The sequence below is a fragment of the Ictalurus punctatus genome, chromosome 24 (assembly GCF_001660625.3).
Source record: "Ictalurus punctatus breed USDA103 chromosome 24, Coco_2.0, whole genome shotgun sequence".
NCBI lineage: Eukaryota > Metazoa > Chordata > Actinopteri > Siluriformes > Ictaluridae > Ictalurus > Ictalurus punctatus.
The window spans coordinates 21600343-21620342 of NC_030439.2; the positions used below are offsets into that span (position 1 = coordinate 21600343).

General features: G+C 41.8%; 2 protein-coding genes across 7 annotated transcripts in view; one reads left to right on the plus strand and one right to left on the minus strand.

Moving 5' to 3' along the window:
* Positions 1–11356, plus strand: part of LOC108257017 (E3 ubiquitin-protein ligase TRIM11) — a 17820-nt gene extending 6464 nt beyond the window's left edge. For 5 of the 6 annotated variants that reach the window (XM_053675448.1, XM_053675444.1, XM_053675445.1 and 2 more), the window contains 9 exons: positions 854–949; positions 1032–1265; positions 2324–2486; positions 4658–4729; positions 5307–5333; positions 5454–5480; positions 8362–8537; positions 9043–9750; positions 10011–11356. In XM_053675448.1, coding sequence (XP_053531423.1) covers positions 854–949; positions 1032–1265; positions 2324–2486; positions 4658–4729; positions 5307–5333; positions 5454–5480; positions 8362–8537; positions 9043–9408 — 1161 coding nt within the window. In that variant the 3' untranslated portion in view covers positions 9409–9750; positions 10011–11356. The remainder of the gene's footprint in view (positions 1–853; positions 950–1031; positions 1266–2323; positions 2487–4657; positions 4730–5306; positions 5334–5453; positions 5481–8361; positions 8538–9042; positions 9751–10010) is intronic. The other variant, XM_053675446.1, reaches the window with a different exon arrangement.
* A 2467-nt stretch (positions 11357–13823) lies between these two features.
* LOC108257019 (intercellular adhesion molecule 2) overlaps positions 13824–20000 on the minus strand; it is a 6180-nt gene continuing 3 nt past the window's right edge. Inside the window, exons 1-4 of the mRNA XM_017454392.3 lie at positions 19857–20000; positions 17565–17834; positions 17033–17371; positions 13824–16284 (exon numbers count right to left, since the gene is read on the minus strand). The exon at positions 19857–20000 is cut by the window's right edge and continues 3 nt beyond it. Coding sequence (XP_017309881.1) covers positions 16217–16284; positions 17033–17371; positions 17565–17834; positions 19857–19929 — 750 coding nt within the window. The 5' untranslated portion in view covers positions 19930–20000 and the 3' untranslated portion in view covers positions 13824–16216. The remainder of the gene's footprint in view (positions 16285–17032; positions 17372–17564; positions 17835–19856) is intronic.

A 20000-nucleotide genomic window follows, 5' to 3' on the forward strand; every position in this document is an offset into this window, starting at 1 on the left:
CGCCACAGTCTGTATAAACAGGGCGTGACTTCATCCACACAACACCCAGGATTACAGAAATACCATGATTATCATTTACACAGGAGCATCAGGAAATACTGCAGCATTAACATACCTGTGCTGGGCCAGTGTGTAGTCGCTGATACGGTGAAGTGTTCTGTAAGCAAGGAGATGTTTATGTAGTGTGTGTGGAAGGAGTCTCCAGTGTCAGCGCTGTGTAACAGTCAGAGGTAAAGCTGTAACTGTAAGTTTTGAACATCTTCATCACAGAGTTTACACTCCTCTACTGATTCTCTGTAAAATGATACGCTGCGTTGGTAAACTGTGGTGTAAAAGGATTGAAACACTTGAGGGGGTGCTGTAATAGGAAAATAATCAACATCAGTAGGCAGAACGGTAATACACAGAGGACTTTTTATTCCTTACATGTTACTCTGTATAGTTAAGGTTCCAGAAAAGGTTCTGTATGTTGTAATAGAAGAACTTTATTGTTTGCTTTCCTGAGGAACTTTTGCATTAATGGATCGTTATCATTTCTGAACCAAAATGATGTTTGAGCTATAATTATTCAGTTTTTGTGGCATTATAAAGTTAGATAAAGAATCAAATGGTTCTTTATGGAACCGAAAATAGTTCTTCTATGGCATTTACTATTTAGAACGTAACAGCATCATTACTCACTCCACTGCTTCCTGAAACGAAACTGCTAGCTATAGACCTCCATTACTTGTTAGCTTCATTAGCCTAGAAGCAAACATCAGACACTGACCACATCTCAGCTGATCCACTACATAATAAAAAAAAATAAAAAATTCTGTAAAATGCTACACGACGTCCTGTCTGTCTCCTCCAGAGGATGCTCGGGAAAACCGAACTGGACATCCAAACGTCCATCGAGAGACGAGGGCTGCGTATCACAGAACTCAAACAAAGACTGCAGTTCCTCAGGGTAAGTCAAGCTAGCATTAGCGTTAGCATTGGTATTATCATTCGAATCTAATTTCGGAGAGTTTCGTGTCGTGTATGTGCAGAACTACGCCCAGGCCGAGCTCTCCGAGGTGGAGAACGTCCTCTCTGATGTCACTCAGTCGGTGGAGCGAATCCGAACTGAGCTGGTGGGCGGGATCGAGGACAAGCGAGACTCCGTGATAGGCCATGGGGAGAGGATTGTGTCAAAGCTGGAGGCGGAGCTAAGCAAGCTGCAGGAGCGCAGGGCGCTACTGGAGGTTCAGGCCACATCAGAAGACCACATAAGCTTCCTACAGGTACCAAAAGCTACCATGAGGAAATGATATTTTTAATTAAGCGATAATTTTCAAGCTATCAGAGTCGACTTTATATCGCGTATTCTCATGTCGTCTTTATTAAATGAAATACATTTGTAAATAAATTTGCACTGTGTGTAGCATTTTTACATAGAACACTATTACATTTTTTCCCTTCTTCTTTTTAATTTTTTCTTACAATTAAAAGTTAGCTTAAACAAATAGCTTCTCTCTGAAACGTCTTATTATTATTAACTGTTATTACACACGACAGAACTCTGTAACGTAACAGACAGACGTCGGCCAATTGGCGGTTTTGCCGATTCACTGATGACAATAATCCACGCCGATAGTGTTTCCCGGTTGCATCCATTGAGGTGCCACTGAGAAGATTCCACTGTTATTATACAGCACAAGAGCGCCCTCTAGAGGATAAATAAAACTACCCCTGACTAATTTTGTGGTGTAATTTGAAGTGTTTCTTGTTTCATTTAGAACATCTCTATTTTGATTTGTTATTTGGAGCGTTATTTTTTGGTTCAGTTTGGATGTATATCTTTTATTTACTTTCATATTTATTAATAGTTAATATTTATTAATATTTATATATTTATTTCATGTTTTCATGTTTCAATGGTTTCATGTTTTCAACAGTCAGTACTGTTTATTTTTGTAATAAAGTTCAGCAATAGTTTAATTTGAGTGTTAATTTTTCATTCAGTATCAGTTTTAAAAACTATCGGTTTTTGATTAATCGGTTATCAGCAGGTCGGTACTGCCCGACTTCCTTATTGGTATCGGTAACATCCACTATCACTCCACCTCTGGTATCAGCAGTATGGGTGTGATGATATCTCAGTACAGTTTATACCTGGATAAGAAACTCTAAAATATCAGAATAATATCATGTTTATGCCACACTGCTGTAGATGATCATATGATGATGATGATGATGATGTCACGCAGTTAAACATTACTCCCATATACCTCTGCAGTAATTACAGTAATACAGCCATTAATTAGAAGAGGATTATTTAATGGTATCATTTCCGGAGCAGAGCTTTGAGGAGACGAACACTCCGTATCAGGACACCATGACGCTCGACACCGATTCTGATCTGGAGTTACACTTTTCTTTTGGGGAGGTGAAGAGCGCACTGGGCGAGATACGCGAGAGACTGGACGACATCCACATGGGCGAAGTTCACTACAGACACTCAGGTAATACATTATTATTATTATTACTACTACTACTAGTATAATAATAATCATCATCATCATTTTAAATCATTTTATTACTACTACTACTAGTAGTAGTAGTAGTAATAAAATGATAATGGGTATTATTATTATTATTATTATTATTATTATTATTATTATTATTGTTGTTGTTGTTGTTGTTGTTGTTTATAAATAAAGTTAAATTACATAGAAACGTGACTAAGTCAAATTGCCAGTTGGCTAAAGAAAATAAATAAATATTTCTTTAAAGATTTTGTGATTTTAAAGCTGTATAACAATAAATGATTACATGAACCTTTAAAGAATAAAAATTCTCTTTCAATTTTAATGAAAATATAATTGTGTAAAAAGTATTTTAGGCACGTTAATTTGAAGTTGAACTCATTATAGTGAGAAATATATACGTCCATGAAATAAGTTTGGGACGCGTCTCTTGTTTATCTTTTGATAGTAAAAACCATTTGTAATGTTTTGTAAAAAGTTTAAACCTGATCTGCGTCTCCTGCCAGATTTGCTCCATGTACGCACACACACTGTTTTATACTTTAATACCCTACCTGATCTGCACCGCCCATTTCTTGAAGCTCCTGGTGCACAGCTCTTGTGCTGATGTTCCTTCCAGAGGCAGCTTGGAGCTCTGTAGTGAGTGATATAACAGAAGATGGGAGAATTTTACAGCAGCACTCCCTCTCTACCAACGATGCCTTAGAAAAGTGTATTGTGTAATTGTTTATCACGATATCCATATTATATCGAAATATCAACCAAGCCCTGGTACGATCTACAGAAACTTCTTTTCTTCGCTCGACTGTTCGACAGGTTTATCTCAAAACTCTGTTTATTTCAGTTTATTATTATTTTTTTCACTTAAAGTTAAACTGAAGCATGTTAAATATGTTAAAATTGAAATATTTGTCATGTGTCAGAAGTTAGCGGTTGAGTGATGTGCTAGTGGCACACGGTGACACTGTTATTGCTAGCGCAGTCTACAGATGAAGAGGTGAGAGAGTGGGACAGACTAAAGGACTAAAGTGCAGCTGCATCGCTCTCATTAGATGCAGATTAAACGAGGGATAAATGCCACTGCAACACTATCAGAACGGCATTGTGGGTAATGTAGGAAACCGTTAAATGACATGAAAATACACCAACATATCAATGAAAGAAGTTCAAACTAAAAAACTCATTCTAAAATAAATCTTGGATACCAGTGTAGATTATAGACCTGACGGATTCAGACTAAATCCCAGGCTCACATTACACACAGAAAACTAATCCCATCTGAATAGAGCTGATCTTATTATTATTATCTTATTATTATTATCTCATTATAGCACTGAGAATACACGGGTCCAGAGAGAGTAAAGCTTGTGTGTAGGAGGTTAAATCAGTGATCTGTCTGAACTTGTCTTTATGTGTCCGAGTTTCAGTGCTCAGTCTCAGTCTGTTTATTTGTTCGTTAATGGTGTGAGAGTTTGTTTTTCTCTATACGCCCGCACTCAGGGTGAAAAAGAGGACAGGTGAGATTTTTTGTGAGGCATTAAACTCACTCGAGACTCACATTTCAGCTTGTGACTTCAACATGCCGAGTATTACACAACTCCATTCCAAACATTAGCAACACTCTGAGACAAATAAAGGACAAAGATAGCTAGCTAATCCTAACAGTTGTTAGTTAGACAATAACATCCTGCTGAAAAAAACCCCCAATAGAAACCATCACAGAAATTCTAATGGTTTCCACTACAAAAAACATTACAAATACCATCAGATAACCATCAAAACCATTACCATTATTGTTTCTTAATGGTATCCACTAGACATAAACATGCCACCAATAGAAGGCAACAAATTACCAATAGAGACCCACAGGGACCATTAAAACTATTGCAAATTCCATAAGGGTTTCTATTAGGTTTTTTTCAGCAGGGAAATGCTATCTCACAATATAGAACTGCAGTTGTTTTTGATTTTTTATTCTAAAACCATTTGCTTTTTAAATTTATAGAACATTACACCAGTAATAAATATCCAGATGTGAGGAGTTATAGATCTATTATAATGTGTAAATATGACACTAATTGCTGTAAATAAAGCAACATTCATTAGTGCCACGGATTTGAGGTTAACGCGTGATTTGTGTGTCACAGTGTCGTCACTGCCCGAGTCGGAGAGCATGATGAGCATCAGGTCCAATAAGAAGAAGGACTTTTCTCTGAAAGGTAAATGTACATCACATGATTCAAATACACACATTTACACAGAAGGTGGTGATGAGTTCTCTATAACAGCGGCTCTGACTGTAGCGCAGGTTTATATTAATACATCGCTCTAATACGTTATGGTTTCTATAGTAACGGCTCATTCACAGGGACGCGTACAGCGCACGCTCCACCGATAATAAACAGATTTTTAAAAAATCACTGATATGAGTTTTCTGTTAGTAAGGAGATGTTTATATAACATGTTTATGGAAGGAGTCTCCAGTGTCAGCGCTGTGTAACAGTCAGAAGTAAAGCTGTAACTTTAAGTTTCAACATCTTCATCACAGATGAGTTTACACTTACATTTACATTTATTCATTTATTAATAATAATAATAATAATAATAATAATAATAATAATAATAATAAGTTTCCAGTCACATTCAGTGTCTCCACAACGCCCCTGGTGGTAGATGTAGGGATATGTCGGATAATGTGAAGGTGAAAGTGGGCTTTTAGATACATTAACACAGAGAAATAAAACACTACATGAAAAGATGGAAAACTAATTAGCAACTATTTTTTCTGTCCTTCAGATCTGCGGAAGCTCAGATCAGGATCCAGTAAGTGTCCCGTCCCCCCATTGTCTTTAAGATATGGAAAAAATAAAATACAATTGAATAACATTCAGCTCATCATGAAGTGTTTAAAAGAATTTGATATACTGATCTCTGTCTCTTCAGGTATCAAAAAAGTCAGAGGTTATTTAGGTGAGTCTAGTAATCTTCAAATGTTTTCCATGTGTTTTGTTTAAAAAATAGAAAAATGTGCAAAAACACAAAGAGGTGAGTGTTCCTGTTGGATAAATAAAACTTTATAAGTTAACAGATATCACTCGGTCCGAGTTAAGCTCATTATGATCTCAGTCACAGTGTGAGCAGGAGACAAAGTTGATGTTTATACTGATTTCTTTACTGTAACAATTTTTATGTTAGTGTTACAGTGTGTTACAATGTGTTTCAAGTTACAGTGAGTTACAATAATTTAAAGTGTGTTACAGTGTGTTACAGTGAGTTTCAGGTGTTACAGTGTGTTACAGTGAGTTACAGTGTGTTACAGTGAGTTACAGTGTGTTTCAGTGTGTTTCAGTGTGTTTCAGTGAGTTACAGTGTGTTACAGTGAGTTTCAGGTGTTTCAGTGTGTTACAGTGTGTTACAGTGAGTTTCAGTGTGTTTCAGTGTGTTACAGTGAGTTTCAGGTGTTTCAGTGTGTTACAGTGTGTTACAGTGAGTTACAGTGTGTTACAGTGTGTTACAGTGTGTTACAGTGTGTTACAGTGAGTTAGTGTGTTTCAGTGTGTTACAGTGAGTTTCAGGTGTTGCAGTGTGTTTCAGTGAGTTACAGTGTGTTACAGTGAGTTACAGTGTGTTTCAGTGTGTTACAGTGAGTTACAGTGTGTTACAGTGAGTTACAGTGTGTTACAGTGTGTTACAGTGAGTTTCAGGTGTTTCAGTGTGTTACAGTGTGTTACAGTGAGTTACAGTGTGTTACAGTGTGTTACAGTGTGTTACAGTGAGTTACAGTGTGTTACAGTGTGTTACAGTGTGTTACAGTGAGTTTCAGGTGTTTCAGTGTGTTACAGTGTGTTACAGTGTGTTTCAGTGTGTTACAGTGTGTTTCAGTGTGTTTCAGTGTGTTACAGTGTGTTACAGTGAGTTTCAGTGTGTTACAGTGAGTTTCAGTGTGTTTCAGTGTGTTTCAGTGTGTTACAGTGTGTTTCAGTGAGTTTCAGGTGTTACAGTGTGTTACAGTGTGTTTCAGTGTGTTTCAGTGAGTTACAGTGTGTTACAGTGTGTTACAGTGAGTTTCAGGTGTTTCAGTGTGTTTCAGTGAGTTTCAGTGTGTTACAGTGTGTTACAGTGAGTTTCAGGTGTTTCAGTGTGTTTCAGTGAGTTTCAGTGTGTTACAGTGTGTTTCAGTGTGTTACAGTGTGTTACAGTGTGTTTCAGTGTGTTTCAGTGTGTTACAGTGTGTTACAGTGAGTTACAGTGTGTTTCAGTGTGTTACAGTGAGTTACAGTGTGTTACAGTGTGTTACAGTGAGTTACAGTGTGTTACAGTGTGTTTCAGTGTGTTTCAGTGTGTTACAGTGAGTTACAGTGTGTTACAGTGAGTTTCAGGTGTTTCAGTGTGTTACAGTGTGTTACAGTGAGTTTCAGTGTGTTTCAGTGTGTTACAGTGTGTTACAGTGAGTTACAGTGTGTTACAGTGTGTTACAGTGTGTTACAGTGAGTTAGTGTGTTTCAGTGTGTTACAGTGAGTTTCAGTGTGTTACAGTGTGTTACAGTGTGTTTCAGTGTGTTACAGTGTGTTACAGTGAGTTACAGTGTGTTACAGTGAGTTACAGTGTGTTACAGTGTGTTACAGTGAGTTACAGTGTGTTACAGTGTGTTTCAGTGTGTTACAGTGTGTTACAGTGAGTTTCAGTGTGTTTCAGTGTGTTTCAGTGTGTTACAGTGAGTTACAGTGTGTTTCAGTGTGTTACAGTGTGTTACAGTGAGTTTCAGTGTGTTACAGTGAGTTTCAGTGTGTTTCAGTGTGTTTCAGTGTGTTACAGTGTGTTTCAGTGAGTTACAGTGTGTTACAGTGTGTTACAGTGAGTTTCAGGTGTTTCAGTGTGTTTCAGTGAGTTTCAGTGTGTTACAGTGTGTTACAGTGTGTTTCAGTGAGTTTCAGGTGTTACAGTGTGTTACAGTGTGTTTCAGTGTGTTTCAGTGAGTTACAGTGAGTTACAGTGTGTTACAGTGTGTTTCAGTGTGTTTCAGTGAGTTTCAGGTGTTACAGTGAGTTTCAGGTGTTTCAGTGTGTTTCAGTGAGTTACAGTGTGTTACAGTGTGTTACAGTGTGTTTCAGTGTGTTACAGTGTGTTACAGTGAGTTACAGTGTGTTACAGTGTGTTTCAGTGTGTTACAGTGAGTTACAGTGTGTTTCAGTGTGTTACAGTGAGTTTCAGGTGTTTCAGTGTGTTACAGTGTGTTACAGTGTGTTACAGTGTGTTACAGTGTGTTACAGTGTGTTACAGTGTGTTTCAGTGAGTTTCAGGTGTTACAGTGAGTTTCAGGTGTTTCAGTGTGTTACAGTGTGTTACAGTGAGTTACAGTGTGTTACAGTGTGTTACAGTGTGTTACAGTGAGTTACAGTGTGTTACAGTGTGTTTCAGTGTGTTACAGTGAGTTACAGTGTGTTACAGTGTGTTTCAGTGTGTTACAGTGAGTTACAGTGTGTTACAGTGAGTTACAGTGTGTTTCAGTGTGTTACAGTGAGTTACAGTGAGTTACAGTGTGTTTCAGTGTGTTTCAGTGTGTTACAGTGAGTTACAGTGTGTTACAGTGTGTTACAGTGAGTTTCAGTGTGTTACAGTGTGTTACAGTGTGTTACAGTGTGTTACAGTGTGTTACAGTGAGTTTCAGTGAGTTACAGTGTGTTACAGTGTGTTACAGTGAGTTTCAGTGTGTTACAGTGTGTTACAGTGTGTTACAGTGTGTTACAGTGTGTTACAGTGAGTTACAGTGAGTTTCAGGTGTTTCAGTGAGATTCAGTGAGTGTGGTATAAAACCATCGACTGTGCTGATGGTTTGTATTTTCTATACAGAGGACGTGACGTTAAACCCAGTGACGGCGTATCCCTTCCTCATCCTCTCAGAAGACAGGAAGCAGCTGAAGCGTGGGGAGAAGCTGCAGTTTTTCAGGAACAGCACTCAGAGGTTTGACGTATGGAGCTGCATTACGGCTAAAGAGGGATACAATACAGGACGCCATTACTGGGAGGTACACACACTATACACACACACTACACACACGCTACACACACACTACACACACTACACACACAACACATACACACACACACACTACACACACTACACATACACTGCACACACACACAACACATTACACACAAACTAAACACACAACACACAAACACACATACATAATACACAGACATACACACACATACTACACACAACACACACACAAACACACTACAGACACAACACACGCATCCTACACAAACATACTACAGACACAACACACGCATCCTACACAAACATACTACACACACAACAAACACACTACACACACACACACTACAGACATACACAACACACACATACACACACATACACATACACACACTACACAACACACACACAACACACACACATATTACACACACACCATATGCACTTGTTTTTCCATGGAGGTTGTATAATTGTGTGTGTGTGTGTGTGTGTGTGTGTGTGTGTGTGTGTGTGTGTGTGTTTGGGAGCAGGTGAATGTTGGTGATAATAAAGATTGGAAAGTGGGCGTGGTGAGAGACTCCGCCCAGAGGAAGGGGCTGTTCGATATGAGCCCCAGCAATGGTTATTATGTACTGTGGTGGAGCACCAATCACCTGCGAGCCCTCACGACCCCGCCCCTGACCAAGGTGAAGATCAATGGCCGACTGCGTCATCTGGGTGTGTACCTGGACTGTGAGGAGGGTCATGTGACCTTCTACAACGCCAAGACGGGTTCTGAGATTTACTCGTTCGTTACAGAGGGAGCGTTCAGCGAAAGGATGTTCCCTCTGTTCGGCACTGCTGATAAAGAAATACCACTCATACTACCGGCTGCACCAACACACCCACCTGAGTGAGGGAACGAGGGGAGGAGAAGTGAGAGAACCAGAAAGCAGGTGGGGAAGGAAAGAGGAAATAAGTGAAAGAGAAAAGTGCAGAGCATAAAAGCAGCAAAAGAGGAGAGAATGAATGAGACACCAATCTCTCACAGGGTTACACACACAACAACAACAACAACAATAACAACAATGTAAGAAAGCAAAGTAACAACGAAATAAAAAGAAAAAAGTAAAAAAAATTAATGTACAGACCAAATATAATTTAAATAGGAAGTATAAATAAAATCTTAACGATGTTCTTAACATTAATCAATCTTTACAGCAAGAGAAATAATACAAATGCTTTTTAAAAAATGTGGAGTGAGGAGAATGTTCAGGAGTGAGGAGAATGTTCAGGAGTGAGGAGAATGTTCAGGAGTGGAGAATGTTCAGGAGTGAGGAGAATGTTCAGCAGTGAGGAGAATGTTCAGGAGTGAGGAGAATGTTCAGGAGTGGAGAATGTTCAGGAGTGAGGAGAATGTTCAGGAGTGAGGAGAATGTTCAGGAGTGAGGAGAATGTTCAGGAGTGAGGAGAATGTTCAGGAATGAGGAGAATGTTCAGGAGTGAGGAGAATGTTCAGGAGTGGAGAATGTTCAGGAGTGGAGAATGTTCAGGAGTGGAGAATGTTCAGGAGTGAGGAGAATGTTCAGGAGTGAGGAGAATGTTCAGGAGTGGAGAATGTTCAGGAGTGGAGAATGTTCAGGAGTGAGGAGAATGTTCAGGAGTGGAGAATGTTCAGGAATGAGGAGAATGTTCAGGAGTGGAGAATGTTCAGGAGTGGAGAATGTTCAGGAGTGAGGAGAATGTTCAGGAGTGGAGAATGTTCAGGAATGAGGAGAATGTTCAGGAGTGGAGAATGTTCAGGAGTGGAGAATGTTCAGGAGTGAGGAGAATGTTCAGGAGTGAGGAGAATGTTCAGCAGTGAGGAGAATGTTCAGGAGTGAGGAGAATGTTCAGGAGTGAGGAGAATGTTCAGGAGTGAGGAGAATGTTCAGGAGTGGAGAATGTTCAGGAATGAGGAGAATGTTCAGGAGTGAGGAGAATGTTCAGGAGTGAGGAGAATGTTCAGGAATGAGGAGAATGTTCAGGAGTGGAGAATGTTCAGGAGTGGAGAATGTTCAGGAGTGAGGAGAATGTTCAGCAGTGAGGAGAATGTTCAGGAGTGAGGAGAATGTTCAGGAGTGAGGAGAATGTTCAGGAGTGAGGAGAATGTTCAGGAGTGGAGAATGTTCAGGAGTGAGGAGAATGTTCAGGAGTGAGGAGAATGTTCAGGAGTGGAGAATGTTCAGCAGTGAGGAGAATGTTCAGGAGTGAGGAGAATGTTCAGGAGAGGAGAATGTTCAGGAGTGAGGAGAATGTTCAGGAGTGGAGAATGTTCAGGAGTGAGGAGAATGTTCAGGAGTGGAGAATGTTCAGGAGTGGAGAATGTTCAGGAGTGTGACGTGTGTAAAATAGTTTAAAAATCAGAAAGAAAAAAGAAAAAGTCTTCTAAAGACACCAGGACATCAGCCTGTGTTTCTGCTCCTGCTGAACAGAGTGTACACCGTCAGTGTTCAGTGTGTATTTAGTTCTGTGTGTGTGTGTGTGTGTGTGAGAGAGAGAGAGAGAGAGAGAGAGAGAAAGAGCAAGAGAGAGAGAAAGAGAGAGAGAAAGAGCGAGAGAAAGAAAGAGAGAGAGCGAGAGAAAGAAAGAGAGAGAGAGAAAGAGCGAGAGAGAGAGAAAGAGAGAGCGAGAGAGAGAGAGAGAGAGAGAGAGAGCAAGGCAGATGAAATAAATGCTGAGGAGGTGTATTGTGGACTCTGGACACTCACACTGCCTTTTATTTTTATTTTTGATGAACACGGGTTTGGGGGTTGATTTATTTTTCCTCTTCATGTGTGAAATTGATGTTACTGTAATAAATAAATAAACAAACTATGAAACTTTTATAGGAGTTGGTATTTATTTGATGAGACGTGGCCTTGAAAGACCTGAGAGATTAAAGGAGTCAGGATGAGTCAGGGTGAGTCAGGATGAGTCAGGATGAGTCAGGCTGAGTCAGGGTGAGTCAGGATGAGTCGGACTGAGTCAGGGTGAATCAGGGTGAGTCAGGGTGAATCAGGGTGAATCAGGGTGAGTCAGGATGAGTCGGACTGAGTCAGGGTGAATCAGGGTGAGTCAGGGTGAATCAGGGTGAATCAGGGTGAGTCAGGATGAGTCAGGGTGAGTCATTAACGAGTCAGGGTGAGTCAGGATGAGTCAGGGTGAATCAGGATGAGTCAGGATGAGTCAGGGTGAGTCTGGTTGAGGCAGGGTTAGTCAGGATGAGTCAGGCTGAGTAAGGCTGAGTCAGGCTGAGTCAGTGAGTCAGGGATATCTGAAGTCTAACTGAAGGATATTTACTGAATTCATCCCCAAACCTTTTGCTTATAAAATGTCGTAACTGACACATGACTTAGTGACATTCCGGGTTAATTCTCCCGAAAATGTCCCAGCGTTCCAGGGATAGACTTCACCAGGATAAAACACTTACTAAAATGAATGAATGAATGAATAATATCACATTACAAGCCTAGTTACATGATAAAAGATGAATTTGAACAAGTAAAAATGAGTAAAAAGTATCAAAGCAAGTTAACAAAATAAAAGTAACAAAGGAACCACCAAGACGTTAGCAGCAGATCCTTTAATTCCTGTAAGCTGTAACAGGGTCACCGGTTCTCCTTCCTTGGAGCACTTTTAATAGGTACTGCACACCGGGAACACCCCACAACACCTGCCCTTCTGGAGACGCTCTGACCCAGTCGTCCAGACATCACAATCTGGTCCTTGGCAAAGTCTCTCAGAGCCTTACACTTGCCCATTTTTCCTGCTTCCAACACGTCAACTTCCACAACTGACTGTTCACCTGCTGCCTAATAAATAAACCCCCCTCTACAGGTGTCTCTGTAACGAGATCAACAACTTATTCATGTCACCTGTCAGTGGTTTTAATGTTATGGCTGATTGCTGGACACATCTAGAGAAGCCTTGGAAATGAAATGGGATTTGTTAATGGCAATTCTGTATTAATCACTAACTAAGGGAGGTTCCAGTGCTGAGGGTGAGTGTGGAAGAGGTGTGGTTTCACATCCTGACCACCTGGGGTCATCTGGTCAGGAAGTCCATGATCCAGTGGCATATGGAGGCTCTGGAGCTCTGGATGAACACTTCATCACTATAGAGGTGAGTGCTACTGGACGGTAGTCATTCAGGGAGGCAGAGTGGAGGGACGGGGGGACGGGGGGTTTGAGGACAGGAATGATGGTGGAGGTCTTAAAACATGTGGGAACAACATATTGGTTGAGGGAGAGGTTAAAAATGGTGGTGAAGACTGGTGCTAATTGGTTAGCACATACTTTTAAGTATGAGGGAAGAAGGGCTGCTGGATCACGGATATACACAACACCGTCACCATGTTATCCTGGTTATTACATTCTGCCTGTCCTAGTGTGTACCATTTGCTGATTGCTTGTTTTTGCCCGATGTTTTGGAATTATTTACCAGCCTGCTTCTATGAATAAAAACAGAATTTGCAACTTTTTCCACTTCACCAATTCAGTGGCTGCAGCACTTATGCTGGTGTGGCAGAAGGCCCTCAGTCTCAAGGCCAGGTAGCGGGAAAACATGAGCAACAGCTTCTCCAACTCGAAGCTAAGGTAACCCAGCTTTCTACCACACCACCGTGATCGTGGTGCTCATCATGTTTCAATGATCCCTATTCTTTTCCAAGCAAAAAGGGGTTTCTGAGCAACATAAACGTGCCCAATTTATCAATCTCCTTATGGATAAAGCACTCACCTGGGCTACTGCAGTCTGGTCTCAAGGCCTTGGACACAGCTCATCCTATGACTGTTTTAGTCTTTGAATGTTTTCAGAGACCCTTTCCCAGAGGAAAAAGAAAATTGAGGAGCAACCTCTCTCCATTAAACAGTGCAACCGGAGCATCGCTGGATATGCTTTATATCTTCCAGACGTTAGCGGTAGGCAGTGGGTGGAATGGGCCAGCACTAAAGGCAGCTTATCATCAAGGTTGTGACAGGACATCCTAACCAAGCTTGTCTTAGCTTGCTGCCTAACGAGGTAGTTACCTCCTGCAGTGTCGTAATCTCATTAAAGATAAGTTTACTGAACCACTAGATGCTGCTAAAGGTGCAGGCTGGAGGGTGGAAACATCTCTCTGCTCCTCTAATTAACATTTTTAAAAACATTTCCACTTGTCCTTTTCCCCACTAAGGACTTCAAGAACTAACAGGAAGCATGACTACAAAGACACACTCTTGATAAAAGACAGTAATACACATCTTCATTAACTAGACAGGTGTACAAAGCTGTTTATAAGAATTAAATATTCAATATTTAAAACCCATGATGGTTGCCAGTTCAATTAGGATTTTATTGCTCCACATGTACAGTGAAAACTGCTGAGTAGAAAACAACAATAAACCTAAAAAATAAACAATAAACCTGCACAAAGGTTGGGCTTCAGATTTTATAGTTCAGTTTCACTTTTTAATGTTCATAAAATACTGCAATGAATCAATAAACTTGATTTGTTCTTCAGAGTAAATATCATGATCTACACTCATTACATTAGTAATATACACACTACACACTAATCCACATAGCGCAAAAAAGTAGCATTAGCTACACTGGAGTCGGGGTTAACTACACAGGAGGAAGTGTTAGCATTAGCTACACTGGAGTCGGGGTTAACTACACAGGAGGAAGTGTTAGCATTAGATACATTAGTGTCAGTGTTAACTACACAGGAGGAAGTGTTAGCATTAGCTACACTGGAGTCGGGGTTAACTACACAGGAAAAAGTGTTAGCATTAGATACATTAGTGTCAGTGTTAACTACACTGGAGGAAGTGTTAGCATTATATACAGTGAGGGGAAAAAAAGCATTTGATCCCCTGCTGATTTTGTACGTTTGCCCACTGACAAAGAAATGATCAGTCTATAATTTTAATGGTAGATTTATTTGAACAGTGAGAGACAGAATAACAACAAAAAAATCCAGAAAAACGCATGTCAAAAATGTTATAAATTAATTTGCATTTTAATGAGGGAAATAAGTATTTGACCCCTCTGCAAAACATGACTTAGTACTTGGTTTAAAAACCCTTGTTGGCAATCACAGAGGTCAGAAGTTTCTTGTAGTTGGCCACCAGGTTTGCACACATCTCAGGAGGGATTTTGTCCCACTCCTCTTTGCAGATCTTCTCCAAGTCATTAAGGTTTCGAGGCTGACGTTTGGCAACTCGAACCTTCAGCTACCTCCACAGAATTTCTATGGGATTAAGGTCTGGAGACTGGCTAGGCCACTCCAGGACCTTAATGTGCTTCTTCTTGAGCCACTCCTTTGTTGCCTTGGCCGTGTGTTTTGGGTCATTGTCATGCTGGAATACCCATCCACGACCCATTTTCAATGCCCTGGCTGAGGGAAGGAGGTTTTCACCCAAGATTTGACGGTACATGGCCCCGTTCATCGTCCCTTTGATGCGGTGAAGTTGTCCTGTCCCCTTAGCAGAAAAACACCCCCAAAGCATAATGTTTCCACCTCCATGTTTGACGGTGGTGATGGTGTTCCAGGGGTCATAGGCAGCATTCCTCCTCCTCCAAACACGGCAAGTTGAGTTGATGCCAAAGAGCTCCATTTTGGTCTCATCTGACCTCAACACTTTCACCCAGTTGTCCTCTGAATCATTCAGATGTTCAGTGGCAAACTTCAGACGGGCATGTATATGTGCTTTCTTGAGCAGCGGACCTTGCGCGCGCTGCAGGATTTCAGTCCTTCACGGCGTAGTGTGTTACCAATTGTTTTCTTGGTGACTATGGTCCCAGCTGCCTTGAGATCATTGACAAGATCCTCCCGTGTAGTTCTGGGCTGATTCCTCACTGTTCTCATGATCACTGCAACTCCACGAGGTGAGATCTTGCATGGAGCCCCAGGCCGAGGGAGATCGACAGTTCTTTTGTGCTTCTTCCATTTGCGAATAATCGCACCAACTGTTGTCACCTTCTCACCAAGCTGCTTGGCAATGGTCTTGTAGCCCATTCCAGACTTGTGTAGGTCTACAATCTTGTCCCTGACATCCTTGGAGAGCTCTTTGGTCTTGGCCATGGTGGAGAGTTTGTAATCTGATTGATTGATTGCTTCTGTGGACAGGTGTCTTTTATACAGGTAACGAGCTGAGATTAGGAGAACTCCCTTTAAGAGTGTGCTCCTAATCTCAGCTCGTTACCTGTATAAAAGACACCTGGGAGCCAGAAATCTTTCTGACTGAGAGGGGGTCAAATACTTATTTCCCTCATTAAAATGCAAATCAATTTATAAAATTTTTGACATGCGTTTTTCTGGATTTTCTTGTTGTTATTCTGTCCCTCACTGTTCAAATAAATCTACCATTAAAATTATAGACTGATCATTTCTTTGTCAGTGGGCAAACGTACAAAATCAGCAGGGGATCAAATACTTTTTTCCCTCACTGTACATAAGTGTCAGTGTTAACTACACAGGAGGAAGTGTTAGCATTAGCTACACTGGAGTCGGGGTTAATTACACATTAGGAAGTGATAACATTAGATACATTAGAGTTGGGGTTAACTACACAGATGTTAACATCAGCAGTATCTACAGTTGTCTTTGGTCTATAGCACTATGGTCCACATAGCGGTTGTTCCTGCAGGACCTTAGGTGCTTCGAGATGTAGCACAACCGTGTGTGCACGTCGGAAAAATACATCCAGCACTCGAAGTTGATTACAACATAGTAGCGATTGCTAACAAACCAACTGCTCCCCAGACAGACATGAGTGGCGGTTGGCCAGCTGCAGAAGAGAACAGGAAAACAGAGAATAGAAGTAAATAAAGTACATCTCTGATAATCCATAGACAACATGAGCCTGGTAACGATGTACAAAATGTGTTATGTTACAATACAGTGGTGTCTCAATACTATACTTCTTTAATACTGTATAAATAAGCATTGCCTGAATATGTGCCTTAGGTTTCCATTTTCAACTGATTAACACATTCAGCATCATAAACCTACCATAACTGGAAGGTAACACTGACACACTGTTTGTGTGATCCATTCAGACTCTTAGCAGCATGCAGCGAACAAAAAGCTGTGCATTAGCATGGAACAAAGTTAAACACTGAGCGAATACTTAAATATGGTCAGGCTTTCACTGGTGTGATGTGTTGCCAGGTCTCAGCAATGTTTCCACACCTAAAACCTCTCAGAACCCACACAAAAGACTCGAAACTAGCCCAATAAGGTGGCAGGAACTCAGCTGCTGGCTGGAGGACGTCCCTATCCTCACCTATATCACAAGCTATCAGGAATTCGTAAGAACCTTGGAGAAGAGCCGCTGCTCCTCTGAATTGGAGATCAGACAGGCTACATACTCTGGAGTTAACCGTAGCTAATGCTAATTATTATATTTAGCTAATCTCAACGTACCTAGTCCTAAAATATACTAGTCCTGCATAGTTCGGACTAACCTTGATCTCGGTGTCGCTAGTGCTAATGCTAGCCGTATTACATGTTTACAGGTGTAATTACAGACTCACAGTGTACAGTGATGGTGACTGGTTGTGATGGGAACACGAGCAGATGTTGGTCCAGATTCAGCACAGCTGCACACTGATACTGAACTCCAGCGTCCTCACGGCTGGGTGTGACGGTTAGATTCACTGTCTTGTTAACACTCTGCATCTCATTTACCAAGTCTGGGAAGGACGTGTGAGTGAATCGTGTGAAAGTGTTGTCTTGCTTGGGATCCGCTCTGCTCCAGTGCACACTGAGGTTACCTCCAGGTCCGACGTTCTCAATCTCACACCTCAGCTCTGTCTGATCTCCCTCTGCCACCACATCAGACACAGAGTTCAGTGTAACCCTGTCTGGCCTCTCTGTAAACACACACACACACTTTAAATGACACGGTGTTCATTAATAATCGAATCCTCCACTCAGTGCATGACTCTTCATGATGTGATGAGATGAACGGACCAGAGCGAGTCCCAGCAGAGTAAACCGTGCTGATTATGATAACTGTGTACACAATAAGAAGGAAATCAGATTTGATGAGATGATGGTACTCACTGTAAATGGTGAGATTTACATAGCTCACACATTGAGTAACTCCGACTGTGAAATAACATCCGAGTCCTTCAGCTTCCTCCCACTTCGTCAGTCTGTCCAGCTTCCACACAACACTCGTCTCATTGTCTGTTATAGGCTGTGAGGTTTTAGACTCCCAGCCCAGCTTGTACTGCGTCACAGGTGTGTTCGGTATGGAGCAGTTCACTTCAGCAGGGCTTCCATACTCCACCAGCAGAGACGCCGGAGAGAGAATAGGATCTGTACATGCTCCTGTTCAGCACCATAACAAACCAAAATGTGGAGTTAATTTTGTGTTAAATTTAATAACACTGCAAATCAGTAGACAATTAATCAAATCTGTAACTTCAGTGGTTCAGAGGTTTTATTTGTCATTAGACAGTTATACAGGGAACAACAGAGTGAAATTCTGATTGCTCGGCACTGTGAGTGTAAACCAATAAAATAAGGAAAACAATAAATTAGAGAATAAGATAAAAGTAGTCAACCAGAACTGAGTAGTAATAAGGTGTATGTGTTCTTGTCCAGGTGAGGGGCAGACTGAAGTCCAGTCCTGATGACCCGCACGTAGAAGTTCCTCCTGAACCGTTCGGTATTGTTCATGTGACTGTAGAGATGTTTACCTCAGCAGTCTGAACACACACATTACTGGATTGGGAAGTGTGTTTGGTCATTTTCCCCTGATGTAGGTGTCTCTGCAGGACGAGAAGTACTTGTTCTGCACTCCACCTCTACCACCTAGACAGCAAGTGGAGGGGAATCCGCTGTCCGTCCGTGCGGAAAACAGAGAATAGTGTCTGGTCCTGTAGAAGGAGGTTCAGCCAAGTTTCAGTGAAACAGAGGACGGTACAGTGTCTGGTGTCTCAGTGGAGTTAAATCCGTGCCCTGATGTCGTCTGCATGTTTGTAAGCAGGATAATGGGTGAAGGTGTATGATTAGCCTCGCTCCTCAGCCTGAGTCATCTCCTCATAGGTTTGTCTCCACTGTCTTGGTTAATCTCAGTGTCTCAGAGGATCCGAGGATCTGAGAAAAGCGGTGAGTAAATTGGTTTCTGATATCCAGATGTGTTGTAAGGCTGTGAGCAGCCAGTTCAGATGTCCCGTGTACAATAAAAGCACAGTTTTGCCGGAGCAGCCATCATGGTGTCTGGACTTGTTTTCTCATCTGTGTGTTTGTGTGTGATTTTTTATTATTAAAAGATTAAACTAGTGAAGTAATATAAAGACAACAAGGAATGACAGAAGAACACCGGATTCCTGGTCCTCTTGAAAACGCTGGTCTGGGGTTCACTTTTACTGAGTCGTGGTACAAAAAGGACCTGCTCTCTGCACTGCACGCCAACGTCATTGGTTCACTTGTCGCGTTACTTCCTTTCTACTTTAGTGACGGCAGGGAAAGGGTTCCGGTTATAGATGTATATGACCAGACTTTCACAGGACTGGAATCGCTCGAAGGTTTGAAGGTCTTCCTGCAGCGCTGTTCTTCATGATGGAGTGAGCTGTAGTGAAGACCACTACTGTCAAGTCCAAGACCAGAACTGGGTCATTTTATCAGCTCATAGACAGCAAGAGACATTTACACACACACACACACACACACACACACACACACACACACACATACACACACATACACACACATACACACACATACACACACATACACACACATACACACACACACATACACACACACACACACACCCACCCACAAACACACACACACACCCAAACACCCACCCACCCACACACACACACACCCAAACACTCACCCACACACACACCCCCAAACACACACCCACCCACACACCCACACACCCACACACCCAAACACGCACCCCCCCCGCCCACACACACACCCACCCAAACACCCACACACACATCCAAACACACACCCACCCACCCACACACACACCCACACACACACACACAAACACCCACCCACACACAAACACCCACCCACCCACACACACACCCAAACACTGACCCACCCAAACATCCACACACACACACACACCCAAACACCCACCCACACACCCACACCCACGCACACACACACACCCACCCACTCACACAAACACACACACCCAAACACCCACCCACACCGACACACCCAAACACCCACCCACACCGACACACCCAAACACCCACCCACCCACCCACACCCACACACTCACACACTCACACAAACACACAGACACACACACACACACGCAGACACCCACTCACATACCCACAAACACACACACGCACACACACACACCGTTGTGCTCACCTGCGTATGTATATTTATCATACAGTCCCACACACAGTACGGTGAGTAACGAAGAGAAAACACACGCTGCCATCTCACAGCACGAGTCTGAACTGATGGAGTAAAGTGAAAGTTCCAGAAACTTCTAAAAGACCACTCCTAACT